General features: G+C 41.9%; 1 protein-coding gene across 30 annotated transcripts in view; it reads left to right on the top strand.

Annotated features, from left to right (window-relative positions):
- Positions 1–21,549, top strand: part of NRXN1 (neurexin 1) — a 771,544-nt gene that overhangs the window by 431,583 nt on the left and 318,412 nt on the right. For 2 of the 30 annotated variants that reach the window (XM_054061856.1, XM_009562542.2), the window contains exon 1: positions 19,538–20,201. The exons of 26 other annotated variants lie outside the window; for them this stretch is intronic. In XM_054061856.1, coding sequence (XP_053917831.1) covers positions 19,961–20,201 — 241 coding nt within the window. In that variant the 5' untranslated portion in view covers positions 19,538–19,960. Of the gene's footprint in view, positions 1–19,536; positions 20,202–21,549 lie in introns of those variants that run through there. 2 more of the 30 variants (XM_054061853.1, XM_054061854.1) reach the window with 2 other exon arrangements.

Here is a 21,549-nt window from a genome sequence, read left to right as displayed (position 1 = left end):
TCTACAGAGATAGTCAGTATTCAACATGAAGACTAGATAGATTCTCAGGAAGGCAGAGAACTCTTTTTGTGATAGGAGGACAAGCAATGTAAGCTAATTGTACTACCATGGGTTATTTTGTTGTTGTGTTGGAGGGTTTGTTTACTTGTTTGTTTTGTAGTGTGTTTGGTTTATTTTAAATACAATACGTGGGAAAATGTATTTGAGAAGCAACCCCTAGTGATGTTTTGTTGAAACAAGTGGTGCTTGGCTGGCTGAAAACAAGAAGGAAAATAATCACACAAAAATTGACCCTGTTCAGGAGCAGTAAGCAAAGATTATATGTAATTGGACAGTTATGAATCAATAAAACTGTACATTTTTTCATGCATCCTGGCAAAAAGTCAAGCTTCTTCCTGAAGGAAAGGAGATTTAGATGAGATACTAGGAAGAAATGTTTTACTGTGTGGGTGGTGAGGCACTGGCACAGGTTGCCCAGAGAAGTCATGGATGCTCCATCCCTGGAGGTGTTCAAGGCTTGGTTAGATAAGGCTTTGAGCAACCTGATCCAGTAGAAGATGTCCCTGGATGGACCTGGATGGGCTTGGAGGTCTCTTCCAACCCAGACGATTCTGTTATTCTTCGAGAAGAAATCAGGTTCAAAACGTTTCTACAATAAAATGATTAATTTATGTAATTTTGTACGTTCTGGGATGGAACCAGATAACTTTCATCTTTCCATTTAAAATGTATTCCATTTCAGTCCTAAAGCTTTTCTGAAATGTGATGGGGAAAGCTTCACTTTCCTTTTCAAGAGTTGCAGCATTAAATTTAAACATCTACTTCCTGAGTCTATTAAGAGAATAGATAATTGTAAAGCACTAGATTTTGTTCTCATGTATTCTGCTGTTGCTTCCATCCATTGGTAGAATTACAGTCTGGTAAGTCAAACATTCATGACTTTTATTTTGTATTTGAATCACAAAATAATATAATAAAATGCTTTGGATTGGAAGGGATTTTACAGGCCACCCAGTCCAAGCCCCCATGCAGAAGCAGAGGCACCTTTAACTTGATCAGGTTGCTCACAGCCTCATCCGACCTGACTTTGAATGTTTCTGAGGATGAGGCTACCACCACTTCCTAGGGCAACCTGTGCCAGTGCCCTCCCACCCACATTGTAGAAAGGTCCTTCCTTATATCCAGTCTAAATCTCCCCTCCCTTAACTTAAAACAGTTACTCCTTATTCTGTCACAACAGGTATGGCTAAAAATTCTGTCTCAACAGGCTTTGCTAAAAAAATCTGTCCCTATATTTCCCATAGGCACTCTTTAAGTATTTGAAGGCTACTATAAGTTCTCCACTCAATCTTCTCCAATTCTCTCAGCCTGTCCTCAGATGGGAGATTCTCCAGCCCTTGCATCATTTTTGTGGCCTCCTCTGGACTCGCTCTAACAGCTCCATGTCCTTCTGAGGGCTCCATAACTGAACACAAGGTTCTAGATGAGGCCTCACTAGAATAGAATAGAGGGATAGAACCCCCTCCCTCACCCTGCTGGTCCCACTGCTTTGGATGCAGCCCAGGATACAGTTGGCCTGCAAGCACACATTGTTGCCTTATGTCCAGCTTTTCAGTCATCAATACCCCTGAGGGGTATTTTCATCCATCAATACCCTACCTTCTCTGCAGGGCTACTCTTGGTCACATCATCCCCTAGACTGTATTAAAATTGAGAGTTGTCCTGAAAATCCATATTATAGGTTTCTGTTTCTGTGTCGTCTACTTCTTTTCATTCTCTGGTTCTACTTTCTGCACATCTGTTTAATATCCCTTCAGTATTTCCTAGATCTTGGAATGGCATCTTATCGGATAGGTTTTTCACATTCCTCTAGCAGTACTGATTCTTGAGTATGATGGGTATGACATTGCAGATGTGAATTTGATTAGATAGTAATGAAATTTATTTTTATCCAACTGTTCTCATTTTTTCATCACAATTCTTATATTATTTGGATGCTTCGCATTTTCTAGATTTATCATCCTCCTGAAAAATCTGGAATAGAACCATAAACCAAGACAAATTGCTTTTAAATCTCTATTTAGAAAATTGCAGAAAAGCAGTATGAAGAAGGAAAGTGATGCAGAAGGTATCAGGAAAATCTCACATGCTTGAGAAGCAGATTTTGAGGTCATTTTTTTGGAGTGGAAATGCAGCTATCAGCAGTGGAGGAGTGAGCTGCAACAGGTTTATTTTTAAGTTGTGGAGATTCAGTTGCAATATGGATCAAAGAAAACTGTTTCTGTGAAGAACAGTGGACAGGAAATTACTTATGAGAATGTGTCCTGCTGAGAAGAAATTCAATAGTCATTAAGATCTATAATGAGGGGCAAATCTCACGGTGCTTTACAAAATTGCAAAAAGGCAAAGCCTTCTCCAAATCTTGTCCTCACTTGTTGTCCAGAGGAGGGCAACAAAGCTGGTGAAGGGGCTGGAGAACAAGTCTTGTGAAGAGCATCTGAAGGAACCGGTGTTGTTTAGTTTGTAGAAGAGGCTGAGGGGAGACCTGATTGCTCTCTACAGCTCTCTGAAAGGAGATTGTAGTGAAGTGGATGCTGGTTTCTTCTCCCGAGTAATAGGGGATAGGACAAGAGGAAGTGGCCTCAAGTTGTGCCAGAGGAGGTTTAGATTGGATATTAGAAGAAATTCCTTTATGGAAAGAGTGATGAAGCACTGGAAGAGGCTGTCCAGGGGAGTGGTGGACTCGCCATCCCTGGAGGAGTTAAAAAAGCAGTAGATATGGCACTTTGGGAAATGGTTTAGTAGGCACAGTGGTGGTGTGCTGACAGTTGGACTGGATGATCTTAGAGGTCTTTTCCAAACTTAATGATTCTATGAGTCTATGACAAGAAATTTCTACTCCATCCTATGCTCAGTAACAATAGTTTATAAGTCTAACCCTCTCTTATGTCAAGAATACAGTTTTTTCCTTCATAGCTACTGAAAGCCAATTTAACTCATGATTTAATTTTCAATTTTGCAGTAAGTTCTTTTAGTCATATTTTAGTTCACTTGAAAGTTTCATGTGCAGTTCTACAGATCTTTTCACTGGGTGTTTCTTCATTTACTGACCTTAAATTTAAGTTCAAATAGGACAATAGTGTATCCAACTACCTGAACCACTCACTGGTAAGCGACAGAGGAAAAAATAATTTTGATCATGATGTAGAGAATATTTTTCAATAAAATATTGTAATTCTGTAGATAGTTAAAAACTTTAAAACTGGAAGTTTTCCTGTGTGGTGTGGCTGAAAGTTAAATCCCATGAGAACGGACTATGTAATGAATAACATTGAGCCCACTGAGTCTGGGAATGTGACAGTGTGAGAATCTAAAGCATGTTAAAGGTTATAGTAAATAATATGGTCCAGCTTTAGGAAATAAGGTCTAATCATGACAATTTTGTCAGTGTTAAAAGATGGCAAATACAGACACATGTACACATATGTGTGTGTCAGCTAAAAGTTCATCTGTCACTGGATATTCTTCTAAAATCAAAAGAGATTGATCACAGAATCATGGAACAGTTTGTGTTGGAAAGGACCTTAAAGATCATCTAGTTCCAACCCCTGGCCATGGGCAGGGACTCCTTCCACTGGATCAGGTTGCTCAAAGCCCCAACCAACCTGGTCTTGAGCACCTCAACTCCTTTCTTTTCTACTCATCTAAAATGTTTGTGCCTGATACATTTTCTTCTTTCTTGAATTCATTTGGAGTTGTTTTCTCTTGTGCTTTACAATTTGAGGTGAAGTGATATTTAATCTCCTGTTTATTTCCCATTGGCCTAGATAAGGTCGGCTATTCTCATTTCTATTTTCTAAGAAATGCTTCAAAGAGGCAAGTGGACTTGTCATCTCTAGTAACATCAATATGAGACAACAGGGAGCGTCGATAAGAACTTTACTCCTGCTTATTTCTGCACCAGCTTTGGGCAAGAGAAGGCCTAGAAGAGAACCTTTTCATTTTTGCACTTTAACAATTTCCAGCAAAAATGATTGCATGTATGAGTCCTATTCATAGAAATATAAGGATGAAAGGGGCTGCGGACATCATTCCTGTCCCAAAAAGATTATATATTGAGGTAGTTCTAGAAAGACTTGTGTCTACGCTGTTCTGAAATATTAATAATTCTAACAATTGAGACTCCACCATCTTCTAGGTGATCTTTTATAGCGTTTGTCTATCCTCACTGTTGAGATTTTCTTAAGATCTACCCTGAATCTTAATTGCTGCAATTTAGCACGTTTCTTTTTGCCCTATCCATTATTGTTATTGAAGGCAGGTTATTTCCTTATTCTTTTGAAACAGCCTTTCATGTATTGAAGGCTATCATCATGTTCCATCTCAGTTGTCTCCTTTCTAGCCTAATTCTTTCAAGCTTTATTGCAGCTCGTGTTCTCTAGACTCTGGTCATGTTGCTCTCCTCACATTTCTCTCAATTGGCTCATGTCTTCCTAGATTGTAGTGTTCAAATTTGTACCTGGTATTCCTGCTGAGGTTTTATTAAAGCTGTGCTGAAGGGAAGAATTACTTCACATTTTTTGCAGGCTATACTTGTGTTTGTACATTCCAATATGCTGTGAGCAGATGCCGACTCACGGTGTCACCCTGAACCATGTTCAAGCAGGGAGGCTCACACTAAAACTAGGCAATGAAAGAGAAAAGAAGTACCGCTTGTTTTATCTTCCCACATACCTATTAGGTAAATATGATCAAGGTTCATCACGTCAAAAGATATGGAAAAGAGTCCTCCTCTTGAAGAAAAATACATTTGCTGTTTACCACCACAAGATACCAGTGATAACACTTATTAATATCAGAGTGCTCGACTCATCCTATTCAGCAACCACTTGAAATTTGGTACTTTTTCGTATCAGGAGAGAAATCATGCATTGCAGGTTGGGCAGGTGTGTGTTAGTGCCCTGGGTTTTCTCAGTTCTTGTGTTTGTAGTTGCCTAGGTCAGAAAGTTTCCTAATGAAGTTTACCCATCTATGGCTGAACTTTGATGAAATATCTGATAATATCATCTCTGTGACTAAAATCCTCAGTAGTGCAGCAGTTTGTCCTCTTCATAAGAATATATTAAATTAGAGATTCTAAATAAATGAACAAAAACTAAGCTGTTGTTTACTACCTGGGTCTGTATCAAGTGGTGATGCAGGAATTCCCTGCTGCTAATCGTATTTACAACCAATATTTTACTAAACTGTAGCAGTACCGGAAAAGAAGAAGCAAACTTCTTTAAATGCGTAATTAGAATTTTCCTTCTGGAAAACTAATCTTGTGAATCTGCTTATTCCTGAGCTCCTTTAATGGAAGAAAGCCTTTATTGTATAGCTTACATGTTATAAATCTCCTTTGATGAAAACAATGAAAGAAATGCAAACCAGCAATGAGTTTGTAGACCAAAAAATCCTTTTTCATGTACTGAGTTGTATAATTGAAGCCAATCTTGACTACAGAAGTTACTTTAGAAGTTTTTAAGGTTGTAGCTATTTTTGCCTGTGCAATTCAACATCTCCTTACCAGTTAAATGTAATTATATTATACTATCTATAGATCCGGTGTTCTGGAGGAATTCCGCAAGAAGCAGATGTACTTGTGAGATATAGTGTATATCTAAAGGATATTTATTTTAACAGCGTAAACATTGCTTTAAATCTCTTTTTGCATTAACAGTAAATTGATCATCAATGTGAAGTAGATAAGAATTAAAAATGGCTTCTAATAATTTATAACTCATATTGATTTTGCTGGAATGCCTGAACACTAAGGTAGTGTCCAGATCTTTGGCTTGTGTAAATTCCATTCTGGTCAATGAGATGCTGGCTGCAACCATCCAATAAACCTGTCAGTCAATCATCATTCTGCACAGTGCATGTAACGAAGCTCAAAAGTAGGTGGCAACAAGAGCATTGCTCTTGTGTACTTTGTAATTTGTAAACCTCTGGTGTTATTGTAATCAAAGAATCCGAGATTCATACAATGGTTTGGGTTGGAAGGGACCTTAAAGATCATCCAGTTCCAACCCCCTTGCTATGGGCAGGGACACCTTCCATTGGATCAGGTTGCTTGAAGCCTCATCCAGTCTGGCCTGGAACACCTTCAGGGAGGGGACATCCATGTAATTCTAGTGTAGAAGTTCACTTTAGGCCAAACAACGGTTGCTCATTGTCCCATTCAATCTAAGTGCAAATGCTGCTTTCTGCTAGAACGGGAAGGTAAGAAACAGGGATTCTGGTCCCAAGTTTTTTGTTAGCTTATGTGATTGAAGGCATTTGCCCCTTTTATGCAACAAAATGTGGAGCACATCCCCTGTTCCATACCCGACGTACAGGCCATATCCTTGTTTGGGAGGGTTTATCTCCTACCACTTGACCTGATGCAGGTGATGTGTCCATGTCTCACACTGAGCTTTATCACTACTAGTGTAAGTTTAAATCTGGCAGCAATATTTAATATTTAGGGTAGAACAATTAATATTTTAATTCAAGGTAGCTTACAGGAGCAAAATAAATGGAAACGGGTTCTTCATACCAAGTATTGTAAGCTTATATCATAATACTTAATCTTCCTTCAGTGCTTCTGTGTTTCTTGAGTAGGAACTGAGTGAAAACAAGGTGAAGGCATTCAGGGCGTAACTTAGTGTGCGAGTTTAATTGAGTAAAGTGCCCTGATTTGAGCTGTAATAATGAATAATTCTTAGTGTGAATTGTGGGTTTAACCTATGCATTGCCAGGAGTTAGACTTGATCATCCTTCCAACTGAGGACATTATATGAACTAATTTTATGTTTAGAGTCAGCTGTGAAAACAAAGTATTTGAGAGAAAATTTGTTCAATCACAACTGAAAAATAGTGACAAAAATGGTTAACGGGAACATAGGTTTTGAAATGAAATAAAATTTTAAGTGTGATTCTTTAATTTTCATAACGTGTCCCCTTTATTTTTTGCTACAAAAAAATAGAGAACTTTTAATGTTACTAAATGAAAAAAGAAGGTTTCACTGTGAGTGTTTTTCTTGGCTCCACTGCTTTATAAAGCACTTCGATATATCTGGATGAGAAGAACTACACTAGTACTAAGCTTTTTTTTAAACAAAGGATCCGCAACTCAGTAGCACGTACAGCACCAACTCCACTAACAAAACAACAGTGTGAGGTTCAACAAGGCCAGGTGCTGAGTCCTTCACTTGGGACCCAAGAGCCCAAAGCAGCACTAAAGGCTTGGGGAAGAGTGGCTGGAAAATTGCCTGGCAGAGAATGACCTGGGGGTGTTGATTAACAGATGGATGAATATGAGTCAGCAGTGTGCCCAGGTGGCCAAGAAGGCAATTGGCATCTCAACATCTATGGCCAAGTATGACCAGTAAGACTAGGGAGGAGATTGTGCTCTGGTACTCAACATTAGTGAGACCAAACCTTATATCCCGTGTTCAGTTTTGGGCCCCTCACTACAAGAAGGAAATTGAGGGGCTGGAGCGTGTCTAGAGAAGAGCAATGAAGCTGGTGACAGGGCTGGATAACAAGTCTTACGAGAGGCAGGTGAGGGAGCTGGGGTTAATTAGGCTGGAGAACAGGAAGATGAAGGGAGACCTTATCATGGTCTACAACTCCCTGAAAGGGGGTTGTTACAAGGTGGTTGGTGGTCTCTTCTCCCAAGAGAAGACGATAGGAAGAGAGGAAATGGCCTCAAGTTGCACCAGGGGAGGTTGAGGTTAGACATCAGGAAAAATTTCTTCTCTGAGAGGGTTGTCAGGCACTGGCAGAGGCTGCCCAGAGGCTGCCTCATCCCTGGGGGCATTTAAAAGATGGATAGAGGAGGTGCTCAGGGATATGGTTTAGTGGTGGACAGGTACAGGTGGACTTGATGATCTCAAAGGGCTTTTCCAACCAAGCAATTCTATGATTTTATGATTCTATGAACAGTGCTGCAGAAAGCAGAGACACAGAGAAAACATGATAATTCATATTACATGATTGTCTTCCTCCAGCGTGCAGTATAATTCTGATTGAAATTACTGGCAGTACTTCGTGTGCATCAAAGGAGAAAAAGCTCCAGGAACTGACATCCTGTTAAATGTGGAAGAGCTATTAGAGGCTAGTGGTTCAATATGGTGGGGTTTTAAAACTTCCTAATGAACCCCCTCAGCTTTTGTGGGCAATAACCAAAGATGGCCAGCACTGCATCCATATTTTCTATTGATATTTATGAATGCTTTAGCATGTGCAAAGGTTCAAAGAGCAGATTTCAGGCCATTATCCTTTCTAGAGCCTCATTCTTCTCATGTTACTTGTTACAAACAAAATTAGATCCAAGGGTGTTAAAACTTTCTAAGCCTTTAAAAATATGTATGCATCATATATTTGTTCGCTGAGTACATCTGGACTGAAATAAATAGGTAAAATCCGGCAAGTTTTGATAGAGCCATGAAATTGCAGTTGAAAATTCTTGCGTTTTCTTTCCTCTTACAACCTGTTTTTAAAAGATAAGTTGGTTGTGGCTCTTCATTTTAATTACATAGCAGGTGCCTTGTCTTAGCTAGGAAAATTCTTAATGCAATTCATTAAAAATGAAAATACAGGTATGAGTTTCAGTTTCCAGTCTCTTGATAGTTGCAGCTATTTTTTCATATGTGCTAGGGAGAGCAAGCTTGGTCCAGCATTGTTGCCTTACACTGATAATCCTTTCCCCTACCAGTTGTCCCATTAAGCAAAGCTGATCAGATATTGACAGGTTTCTCTTTTATCTATACAGAAAAAAAGTAAGGACACACACGTCTGTAATTATTATGAACACTGGCATTTATCATGAAACGATCTCAAAGCACTTTAAATGCAGCATTGGCTTTAACTCTGCACTGAATTTTTCCAAATATAAACTTGTAGGTTTAGAAGACTTAATCCTGCAAGGAACACACTATTTAATAGCGCTTGAAGATGAAAGCCTCTGAAATCTCTCAGCATTGGTGTGAAGGATATAATTCTACCAAGCCTGACTCATGCAAATAGTCTTTATCCTTGTGACTGATAACATTGACCTAGCTTGTCAATTAGCCATTAAGTGACTAATGGTTTGTAGTGATCTGCCAGAGGTTGCACTCAAAAAGCTGTGGCAGAGGCAGATGTTGATGTTCCATCTTTTCCCTACTACCAAAGGGAAGTGTAGGATAATGGTTTAGATGAGGGCATGGTACATCAACTGATAGCCTACCCGTGTATCACTGCCAAAGTAGCTAATTTTACAGTGTCACTAGGTGAGAGATGGGTAATGTGACAGGGAAATGTAGGTAGCTGCCTTTATTAGAATGTTTCAACCCAAGTCTGTGTGTTTTCTATATTACAATTCATAGAATCATCATAGAATCATAGAATGGTTTGGATTGGAAAGGACCATGAAGGTCATCCAGTCCAACTCCCCTGCAGTGAGCAATTACATCTCCAACTAGATCAGGTTGCTCAGAGTGCCATCCAACCTGACCTTGAATGTTTCCAGGTATGGGGCGTCTACCATCTCTCTGGGCAACCTGTCCCAGTGCCTCACCACCCTCAACTTAAAAAATTTCTTCCTGAAAAAGCTTCTCCTCTTTATTTTAAAGCCATTACCCCTTGTCCTGTTGCTACAGGGCCTGGAAAAATGTTTTCCTTATCTTTCTTATAAGCCCCCATGAAGTACTGGGAAGGCCACAATAAAGTTTCCTGGGAGCTAAACAACCCCAACTATCTCAGCCTCTCTTCATGGATTCTTTGTTCCAAATCTTTGATCATTTTTGTGGCCTCCTCTGGACCTACTTCAACAGGTCCTTGTCTTTCCTGTGCTGAGGTCTCCAGAGCTAAATGCAGGACTTCAGGTAGAGTCTCACCAGAACAGAGTAGAGGGGCAGAATCACCCCCCTCGCCATGCTGGCCACACTTCTTCTGATGCAGCCCAGGGTACCCATGGCCGCCTGAGCTGCAAGTGCACATTGCCAGCTCATGTCCATATGTTTGTCCTTAGGAAAAGAACAGGACTTGCATATCACCAGATTTTCTCCCTTGTTATATTAATTATCTTTGGCTTTTGTAGTAGCTTTATTTTTCTTGCCCTATCGATAGGTCTGCTCGAAGTACAACAGAAAGAAGTTTATCTGTGATATTGATTGGCTAAAGAGTGATGTGTCTGGGACTCTTTTGGAGCTTCTCTAGTGATGATTTATTTAAATTGGGGTGAAAAAAAAGAAGTATTAGTTGAAAAAAAAATCCACTAGAACTTTCATTTAACATTACAAAAGAGGGCATTGCTTAATCCCTGAAGTAGGAAATTGCTTTTCTTCATGATCCATTGCTTTCATAGTGTTTCTGGCTGCTGGTGCTGAAGGGAAGAAAAACTATGTTCTCCCTCTGCTTTCACTGTATCTATTTTCTTATCCTCTACAAAAACTTGGCTGCTAATTTGTTGTTGAAGTAAATAAAGAGAGGGGGAGTTTTGCTACGAAAAGATCTTTTTTGTCTCAAAGGGGTGTTTGCTAAGATAGCAGTAAAGCAAAACTTTCTGTGGGGAACCAAAAAAAAGGGGAATTAATGTTTTGAAATAGTATATCAAAGCTGAAGTGTATGAGATATTGCTGCGCTTTGAGATGCTGTTATGGGTTTATACCTAAATTCAGCAGCACGTTCCCAGAAGATGTGTTGCTAAGGAGTGTTTTTTTTTTTTTCCTGTGCTCTGATCTTGTACATACACAGAGCTAAAGAAAAGGAAAATTAAAAGCAAAAGGCATAGCTGGCTGCAAATGATGGTATCTGGTTTCACCTTGCTTGAAACTCATTTTTTTTTTTTTGTTAAAAGCATCTATTGTTTTATTGCTTCTAATATGCATGACAAAAATGCAGCTCAGGGCTGAGAAACACTAATGGACTGTAACTCCGGAATGATTATTTAACTTCAGAAGTTACACTCTTTAGTTAATGATTCCCTGACATTGTCAGGACAGGTCACAGAATGCATTTTAAAGTAATTACAAGTTAGCAGCAGTGGTTTTAGATCTTTCCCTTAGCAACAGCAGTAGAAGTTGTGTTTTTCTCTTCTATCAGTTGTGACTCCCGTTTCTTTTTTTTTTTCTGTTTGATTTTGATTTTTTTTTCAATCTATTTAGTCTTGCAAATCATAATCAAAGGTTATGCCAGCAAGCTAATGATCTGCAAATAATTGTGATTGTGAGGTTTTGATACTGGTACCGAAGAGAAGAGATACACATAGGGTTCATTTTGAGTTTCCGCTTGTGCTAGCTATATGAGGAAAATAGCAAGACCACACCATATGCCCAATAAAAGCTTCATTAGAAAGGCATTAGTAGATTAATCCAACTTACTCTGTGGTTTATTTTATTTAGAACGTAATAAGGTAAGTTCATTAGTTTGCAGACTTAATGTTTTCTACTGTACCTCAAAGCAAGCCATAACAATTCCGCCGAGGCTCGGCAGATCTCGCTAACACCTGTCAAGATAAACACATGGCTCTCTAGGGGAATCATCTTGGCAACGCAACTGAGGAAATCAGGAGAAAAGTAAGTCTTTCACACACACAAAAGAGTGTTACACAGTAGAAACTTGATTAACAGTTTTTCACATGCCTCTGAGGTCATATATCTCTTTAAAGAGGGAAAAAAAGAAGTCAAATCAATCTCCGATGAACAAATATTTTGGAATGTACAGTGCTGCATTTGGAATGTATTTTGAAGAACTTGAAGGATGTAGAATAATTACACAATTTGAAGTGAGCCTCAGAAAGGCTGGCTGAGACCAGCAATTGAGGCTCCATCCCCCCAGGGCTAATATATTAGATTACAAGGATTATTGTAGTGGCAGTATTTGTGCCACTACGTTTAAGATTATGTCAGCATTTCCATTTTAAACCTGTGTGTTCAGAGGTTCATAACTCAGCTATAGAAAATGTGCTTGGCACTACAAACAAATACAGTTTCTGCACAAGAGTGACACTTCTAGGGGAGGAAAAAAAGGAAAGAAAGAAGCTTAAAGCTCAAAATGGACATTTTAAAGTTATGAATGCCAGAAGTTAATGCCATCTTCTTACAGCTCTGCTTTTAAATTTGGGTATTTCTACAGCTAAACACTACTGCTGTTGAAGTCTAAAGCAACGTGTTAACCTAAAGGAGTGGATAGAAGGGCAGTAGGCTGTGCCTTAGCCCTTCCTTTGCCAGCACTGCTACAGGACTAACAGGTTCAGGGAAGGCCAGAGGTGGAACTCTACTGAACAGCAAGTTCTTCACCAAAGCCAGAAAGGGGTTGGAAGCTGAGGGGATGACCGTAGAATCACTGAGGTTGGAAAAAGCCTCTAAGATCATGAAGTCGAACCATCAGCCCAACACCGCCATGCCTACTAAACCATTTCCTAAAGTGCCACGTCTACATATTGGCAACATCTTTGAAAACCTGTTAGGAAAACCTGCTCAAAAATGCACCCCTGATAATTACCAGCTGTAGGCCCTCCAGAAACACCACTTAGGGATCTCCTGGCTACCAAGAAAAAAAAAAAAAAAGTAGCTAGCCAATCAGTTTTGCCTTGGAAGGTCTTTAAACTCCATTTCCCTAATTTAAGGCCATTGCACCGAGTCTACTTTGAGCTTGACCTTGACATGGCATTTAATATCTCAGGTATTATATATGGTAGACAAAAATAAGAGCTGCAAACAACTCAATACACATGATTTTCCTATTTCTGGAGGCCTTTATAGACAAATATGCTTTGCATACACTTTGTCTTCTTGTACTGGATACAAGAGAGCACAGCACTGGGCTGTGTTATTGGCATCCATCACTGATCTCATCAAACTTCTTGATGACTAATTTGCAACCTATTTTTGTGCTTCTTTTATTTTTTTTGTCCCTAGCTGGAGTATTTGCTGAGGAGTTCAAATTTGTTGCATCGAAGCTGTAGTCAGGGATGTCTCTTCTCTGCAGCAACGCAGTGCCAGTTCCTGCGGCAGCACTGGTAGAAATCAGAGAGATTTTTGTTGGTTCTGCAGCAGTCTAATTGCCCGTAGAATTAACTGCTCATGCAGTAGTCCAGAGAACATGAGTACACCCTGCCCTGCTTGATAGAGGAGTACAAATCTCTTAAATACCTCCATGTATACACATGTGGATTTGGCCTTAATTCCTGTGGCTTTGTATTGGAATGAGTGAGGGAACCTAGCCAAAGTGTTAGTACTATTTGTGCAAAGTTAGACTGAGAAAGAAAATATGGAATTAAATGGCATTGCAGCAGTGGCAGCCAGCAAGAAAGAACTCCCAGCGGAGTATGAGCCATCCTCCTCAAGGCAGGTCAAACCAAGGCTAAGCAAGTAGATGGACTTGCAAAGTGCCCTGAAGACTGATGGACCAGCCAGGGCTATTTTCAGCCAAGAGGGAGCTTCTTTTCAAAGTCAAAATGCCCCATTGGAAAATGCTCTCCTACCAGTCTCTTCTATTCTAAATTGAAGGGATCTGGCTTATGTGCATGGTTTCAATGAAATTAAACGCAATAAAATCAGCTTGCTTTTGACAGCAAGAAATAGAGAGAAAGAGATTATTTCCATCTTTATACACACAGAGTGTAGAAACATTTAAAATGAAGATTTAAGCCTATTTGGATGGACAGATTTGTGCTTAGAAAGACTTCTTAACTGTACCAAGATATATTTTGCCCTATAGTACAGAGAAAGCAGCCTAAGTATTTCCATTTCAAACTCCCTTTTTTTAATATGATCACCAAAAATTTGAATTTCTGTTTATTTTATGAGTGAACAAATCCTCCATCCATCTCTCCTAGAATTCCATTCTATTTTTTACCTTCCAAGTCTCTGAGTAGTTCACAGGATAAAGTTTATTGAGTTCCTTTCTAAAATAAAGAGTTTCTGCCCTATGTAGGATTAAGAGACAGTTACACACGAATGACAAGCCTAGGTTTGCTATCTTGCGATTCATTGGCTTTTGAAAAAATCGTTCTCTGTTGTTTTAAAGTGGAAAATTAAACCCTTCAATGTTATCAGACACTGACATGTCTGAAAATCAGATTTTTTTAGTATTGGGAGATCCTTTGTTTAGGTCCTTAAATGGATATGGGTTACAGCGGTAAGTGGAAACATCAGCCTGAACATTTTCTTTGTATGTGGGGATGGATAAACATAATTTCTGGCCTGCTTAATTGTAATGACAAAATGTCCACATTTTTTTAAAGTGAAATTCCATGCCCAGTAGTAAAAAAAAAGCTGTAACAGAAAAACATAGGGATTGTGTTGAAATGTTCATGAAATGGTATTCCCTGTCACATAGACCCACAGTTGTTTGAATTTGCTGAATAGCACTTGAGCTTTGGGAGTTTGAGAGTGGATGTTGTGACATGAGGTGCAGGATTTCATCTCCAGAGAACAGAGGTGACTAGAGCGCTCTGGTTGCATAAGGCAGCCCTTGACCTAAAGGTGCCCTGAATTTAACTGACAACTTCTGCTAGCCTAAGGCATCGTCTGCACTTCAGTTTTGCTGGTGTCACCAGAGTTGTTCATAATTCACAGAGCTGCACTGACAAGAATTGGGGTGTAGAGAAATATGGTTGTACCAGCAAGATGTATTTGATTTTATCCAAGAAAATAATGTAAATAATACTCATGGAAGTAGTTTTTTTGTTTGTATAACTCTTCTTTAGGAGCATTTGGTGTTTATAGGATAATGGCATTAGAAGAAGCCAGGAAAATGTGTGTTTTTAAAGTTATAGATATTCTTGCTTATAAGTTTGGGAACCTGCTGGTATTGAGAGTTCACTTGGTGGAAATAACTCGATTAAAAGTCACATTTCCTACCAACCTGACCTGCACAGGGTAGGTGTTAAAAAAAACCTAATTAAATTAACTTCATTAAGCTAAGTTTCTGAAATACTAAAAACTACCTTGTGAATGCTTTAGTTTATTTTCACACTTTATTTGTTGTGCCCACGATAGGGGATTTATGTGTTTATGCAGACTTGTTTATTGCCTTCTTTTGTACCACTTCTTCCTTTGGGCGAACCTTCACAAGGGATACCTCAACGCTGATTGTGTTGAGAGTACCGATTCTGTGCCCTTGGGGATTAAAACCCGATGATTTCAACTCCAGCTAGTCCTCAACTAACAAAGATTCATACTCTTATGTCAGCAGGGGGTGAAAAAAGAAAGTATTTTAAATAAGAAATGCTGCTTACCATTGGGTTTCACAGTGTTTACTTGCAGATGCTTTTAACTTTTACTTTTCATTAAAAAGCTTAGCTCTGAGTGCTAAGGCATCCAATTAAGCTTTTTAAATAAAACATGAAAAGACACGAAGTATCTGACTACCAAGATTTGCTTCAAATTGGAAAGAAGTGCTTGCTGTTATCACCAAAAAACTGAGCCAGAGAGAGTTTTGCTTTCTGGAATTTCCTCCTTTTGCCTTCCATAGGCCTTTCACTTGCTTTCATACACGATTCCTTCTTCACCTTCCTTTTCCCATTCTTGCGATTCTTTCCATTTTCAATCTGTTAATGATTTTTTCCCACCAATTAATTCTCCTCATTTGATCACCTTTTCCTTCCCTGAAAATTGTGTAGCACCCCTTCAGAGTGCAGAGTCAGGAAAATGTCAAATGTTTATTAACATTAGAGATTGTATGTACAAGGTGCTGAGCACACTGCCAGATCCAGAAAGGGATATAATCTGATTTTAGGCATCAGCCTCCCCATTCACATTTTAAGCAGGTACTTAAAGAAGACTCAAATGCCTAAATAGCTTTGTGGATTTGGCCTTTCCATCCTGAACTATTGGTTTAGATAGGCAGCAGCAAAATAATTCATTAATTTAACAGTCCCTAAATAGCATTTAACATCATAACATAACACCTAAAAATGACCCATTATAAGATTATCTGATGAAAAAAACTGCTCTAAGTAGTCTCCAAATACAGATTTAAACTAGAAACTTCAGTGGCAGTTATGTGTGTGCACTGCATAAATAGTACACATTTCATAATGCTAAGCACTTAAACACTCTTTTTATCGTCAGTAAAATATTAAATGAAGTATCTCTGAAGTATCTAAACCTTTTATTAATTTGCCCTTGGTATTTAAGCACTTTAGGCCTTCCTGACACATGAAATAAATGATGGCAGACGAAGTAAAAATTTAGATTGAGATGCTTGAGCTACAAACATAGCCAACACCACAGAGAAAGAACATTTACACAAAGTCCTGCTATGTCATAGAATCATAGGATGGTTTGGGTTGGAAGGGAGCTTGAACATCATCCAGTTCCAACTTCCCTGCCATGGAAAGAGTCACCTTCCACCAGACCAGGCTTCTCAAGGTCCCATCCAACCTGGGCTTGAATACTTCCAGGGTTGAGGCATCCACAACTTCTCTGGACAACATGTACAAGTGTCTCACCACCTTCATCGTGAAGAATTCCTTCCTAAAGACTAATGACTAAATCTTCCCCCTTCTAATTTAAAGCCATCCACCCTCATCCTGTCACTACATGCCCTTGTAAATAGTCCCTCCCTAGCTTTCTTGAAGGTCCCTGTTCAGGTACTGGCAGGCCACTATAAGGTCTCCCCAGAGCCTTCTCTCTTCCCCAGACTGAACCCAAATTCTCTTAGGTGAGTAAACTGTGCTCAGGCTGGAAGGGATCATAGAATCATAGAATGGTTTTGAGTTGAAAGGTATCTTTACAGGTCATCCAGTCCAGCCCCGCTACAGTGAGCAGGGACATCTTCAACTAGATCAGGTTGTTCAGAGCCCCATCCAACCTGACCTTGGACTAATCTACAGAAAGCCTGTGTTGTAAGGATACACCTAACAGGAACGTCACCATTAGAAGGTATCCATGCTTTCTTGGATGCCAGCAGGGAAACCTCCACCAGGAAGTAGCAGAACACAGCTTTTGATGGAGACCTTAAAACAGCTGAGCAGGAGTTAGTTTAGACAGGATTTGGCAATTGGAATTGTATTGGAACAATTGTGTAGCAAACTGTATTGTTACATGGCTGGCAATATTGGCTTCCTATTTCAGAGAAATTATAATTTAACTCGTCTGTAGGATGTCTAGAATCATTAAGAACAGTCAGTTAACTACTGCGTGTTTCTAAAATGGCAGCAATGTGTGAACAGTTTACTGAAAAACTGGTTCCAGTGACTGAAATGTTTTGTTCCCTGAGTCAGATTGATAGAAAACCTAGTGGTATTTATGGATAAAATTTCCAGCCTGGATTACTTGCATGAACAGGAAATCCACATCATAGGGGCTAATTTTCCTAATTTTAGGAAAGGTGGAAAATCTAGAGTGATATTTCTTTAAGTTTTGTTTCCGTTTGCCTTCTTTCCTTAACTCTGACACTTAGAGAATTTTTTGTATTTTATGTTTTAAGAGTTGTTGGCACGTGGCGGTCGCAAGCTGATAGTTTGGAATATTGGCATTTCTTACTTCTACAGTAAGGCTTCTTGAGATGGGTTGGAAAACCCATTGACTGACCACTCCTCCAGGACCCGTGTGTGGTGTTGGCTGCTGGACACCTCTTGCTTTTGCGGGATTCCTCCAGTCAGTGTGTGTGTTTCCACCAAGCGCAAATAGGGCTCGAGCACTAAACCCTTGGGATTTTTGTTTTGCCTTGACCCCTTTCATCATTGCATTAAGATCTTTTTACAGTTTACCTCGGTGTCTTTGCAAACTTTGCGTATGCGGCAAGGCTACATTGGAGCGCCTTCAGGGATGTGCATCGCACCGCAACCTGAGCAGTGAAGGAACTGCCGTTTCCCTGCCCTGGCTTGGGGGGTTTTGGGGTCCTCTCGACGGCGTGCGTTGTGCCTGCGATGAGGCAAGGAACGATCCGCCCTGAGCTGCGCAGATTCAGGGCAAGATGCTTTTCTCTTTCCTAAAACCTGGGCGAGGGTTGTGACATCCCCTCGCATCTGCGTGGCTTAGAAAGCGCCTCAGCGAACGGCAGTGGTTTTGGTTTAAATTATCGCAAAATGGATAAAAAAGCATCCTCACACCCACCGCTCGCCCTCTCCCTTTACACGCATCCGCACCCATGATCTCATGCTGCTGAAGGCACGGCACAAGATCTACGGCAGGCTGGAAAACGGGGGAGGAAAGGAGGGGAGTGAGAGAAGGAAGGAAGGGAGGGAAGGAAAGGAGAGCGAGAGCCAGGAGAGCGCAGCTCACGCACCCTGCCGTGCCCAGGTGCGGTACTGCAGGGGCTGCGCCCCCGCGGCTGCTTTACGCGGGGGTGGTGTGGGACTGCGGGACCCGCCGAAAGGAGAAAGCTTTTCCCTTCCAATACACCCCTTTTAAACGTGACACCTCCCACTCGAGCAGCCCTTCCCTCTCTTCCCGGGGCAGGAGCGGGAGAGCCCCGTACCCGGGGGGCGATGCAAGCGCTGCCGGCGCCGCCCTGCAGCTGGGAGGGGGGCTCACCCCAGAAACGTCTTTTTCGCACCAGAAACAGGTTATTTCATTCCAGAGACGTTGTTTTTCAGCCGTGAACGTTTTTTTTCTTCCAGCCCAGAAACAGATTTTCATCGCAGAACCCCTTTTTTTTCAGCCCAGAAGTGGTGTTGGGTTGGATTTTTTTTTTTTTTTCAGCCCAGAAGTGTTTTTTTCAGCCCCAAATAGTTTTCTGGTTTGGGGTTTTTTTTTTGTTTTTTTGGTTTTTTTCCCCGGCCCTGTTCGCCGCCGTTTCTGCGGTGGGCAGCAGAGCTTCGATAGTTGAGTAGTGCCGCCGGCAAAAAAAAACCACCCCAGTAACTCTTTGTTAGGCGCCGCGTGTGTAATTACCGGGTAATCAAAGCTGATGCTCAAACCGAAACATCTGATGGGCGAAGTTTAGGCCAATTAAAAGACCCGAAAAACGTCCTTTTTTTTTAAACAGAAAAGTGGATTTTCAAGCCACTGACACACCTGAACTGTAGGAGAAGGGGACCTGTTCCTGCCGTGCGGTGACTCCGGGCAGGGATGGGTGATAGAGGGGTGGGGAGCGGGGCTTCGTGTCCCCCCACCCCGCAACCTGGAAGGCGGAGGGGGGAGGCAGCGCGGCTGTGTGGGAGCTGAACCCAGCCTCCCTCTTTAACATAGGCTCGTCCTCTGCATTGCATCCCGGCTTCAGCGATTTGCTGTTTGGAGACTGCAGATTTGCATAGCCCTGCTCCTCGCCAGCATGGCTCTTTTTTTATTTTCCCAGCTCCTTTCATAAGGGTGCACTATTCTCCCTGAAAAAAACATCCTCGGGTATTACTGTCAATACTCAGAGCACTGAGATTGCTGGAGCAGCCTGATTATTGTCTGGCGGCGTGTGCGAGTGTGTGCGAGCGTGTGTGTATGTGTGCACTGGGAGAGAGCTGGCTGGGTGAGGGCTCATCAGTTTGGAGATGAATGGAGGGAAGAGCAGCAGTTTGATTTTTCGCCGCTTTCCCAGCGCTGGCTGATGGAGTGGCATCCTTTTTTTTTTTTTTTTTTTTCCTTTTTTTTTTTTTTTCTTCTCTTTCTTAGCAGGAATGTGTTATAATGGGCTACGCTGTGGATTACTGAGGATGGGGGAATGCTTGGCACTCGCGTAGCCTTTGCAACTGTGGAGTATTGTTAATGAGCACCAGCTCCGGGAAAGCTGAAAGTAGGGACTGTGCGAGCGCGGGGCTTTTTTCTTCTTCCACCTCTTCCCGAAGGCTCTGAACTGCCTGGATCCTCCGCCTCTGACTATGTCTCGGATTGTTTTGGGTAGAAGACGACCTGGAGAAAAGGATCCTCGCAAGCTTTCCCGAAGGGAAGAGATGGCTCGCCTGGTGCGGTGAGCCGCCCCCCGCGCCGTGTGTCCGTGCGGGAGCGCTTCTCTGCCCAAAGTTTGCCTCCTCGGCTGTGGCTGCTGCTCCTCACCAGGACGCCGGAGGATGGGGGTGCTTCTCGGGGCCACCCCGGAGCGGGGACCCGCCGCCAGCAGGAGCAGCAGCCCCGGAGGCCGCCTGGCCCTGCTCTGGATAGTCCCGCTGACTCTCAGCGGCCTCTTTGGGGTGGCGTGGGGCGCCTCCAGCCTGGGCGCTCACCACATTCACCATTTCCATGGCAGCAGCAAGCATCATTCAGTGCCTATCGCTATCTACAGGTCGCCGGCTTCCTTGCGAGGCGGACACGGTGGGTTTCGACCGCCTTCGGTACCCCCTTGCGTGTTTCGTTCTGTGCCTCACTCTGTGTCCCCCCCTTCTTTTGCGGGAATGGGAAGTGGGAGAAGGACCCCTTTGCAGGCGGGATGCAGGATGCTCGGGGGTGAGAAGCCGCGGCTGATGGGTTGCGGTGAAGGCTCAGCTGGGCTTGGGGGACGCTACCCGGCACCCCCAGGGGTCGATGGGTGCGGTGTGAGCCGCGGAGGGGACCCCGCATCCCTTTGCTCCCCACCCCGACCGGGAAGCCCAGCCTGGAGGTGCCTCCATCCCCCAAATTCCCCAGGTGGATGCGCCCCAGCAGAGCCAGCCTTTGTGTGTGTGTCCCGTCACCCCCGCCCTCCCCAGGGCCGGGGACCCCCACCTGGCCCAGAGCGACCCCCCGGGGACCAAGCACCGAACCAGGGGCCGGGAGGCAGCCGGTGCGCTGGGGGTGGTCGTGCCTCCTTCTAATTCATTACCTCGGTCGAAAGTGGGTGAACTAAAGAAAAGGTCCGCTAATTATACTCGGGAAATTGTACGATCGGGGAAGAAGTAAGCGTTTAGGCGCTGGGGAGGAGAATTAACGCCCACCGCCGCGGAAGGGACGGAGATAAAATTCTAATACGTTTCGCTTAAGGATTTCACTGCTCCAATACTTAGTTTCTGAAGTGACGAGAAGCTGCTTCAGTGCCCTTTAAACAGCCTTGTTACAGGTTTTTTTTTCCTCTTGCTTTTTTTTTGCACGCACACTTAGGTGAACTTGTACATAAATACACGCACAATAGATCTGCATGTGTTCAGCTTTACCAAAAGCTGTAAAGGAAAGTGAAACGCCAGGCTGTGTTTTAAGGATTTAATGCCTCCCTTTGTCTCTGAGGGAGGAAAAAAAAAAAAAAAGAAAAAAAGAAAGAAAACCCCTTGTTGGCTTCTGATTAGATTATACAGCTTCATTCTTCTTCATTTTCTCATCTCGCCTTGCTTCATTTACACGATCATGCGATGTCATTTACAAGCTTTGCAAAGTAAAAAACAGATCTTGTACTTAACCTTTATGTCTCTGGGCAAGATGACCCAGTTGCAGGCATGAGGTAGTTAAGATTTATTGGATTTTTTTTCTGTGATTAACAATTCTAACGTTAGTGGGTACAGTAGTATTGTCTTCCTGAAAATTCCCACTGTGGGCTGTATACCCTTTAATACCCATCTGCTAGAAAAGGTAAAGTGCACAGTGGCTTTTCTTAAGCATTAAAAAAAAAAAAAAAAAAAAAAAGAAGAAAAAAAAAAAGTTAGGTGTCTGGTCTAATTCCAAGGGAAAGGAAAAAAGAGACTGAGAAATTCAG

Source organism: Cuculus canorus, chromosome 3 (genome assembly GCF_017976375.1).
Source record: "Cuculus canorus isolate bCucCan1 chromosome 3, bCucCan1.pri, whole genome shotgun sequence".
NCBI lineage: Eukaryota > Metazoa > Chordata > Aves > Cuculiformes > Cuculidae > Cuculus > Cuculus canorus.
The sequence above is the reverse complement of the archived record's forward strand: the minus strand, read 5'-3'. Positions and strand labels throughout refer to the sequence as shown.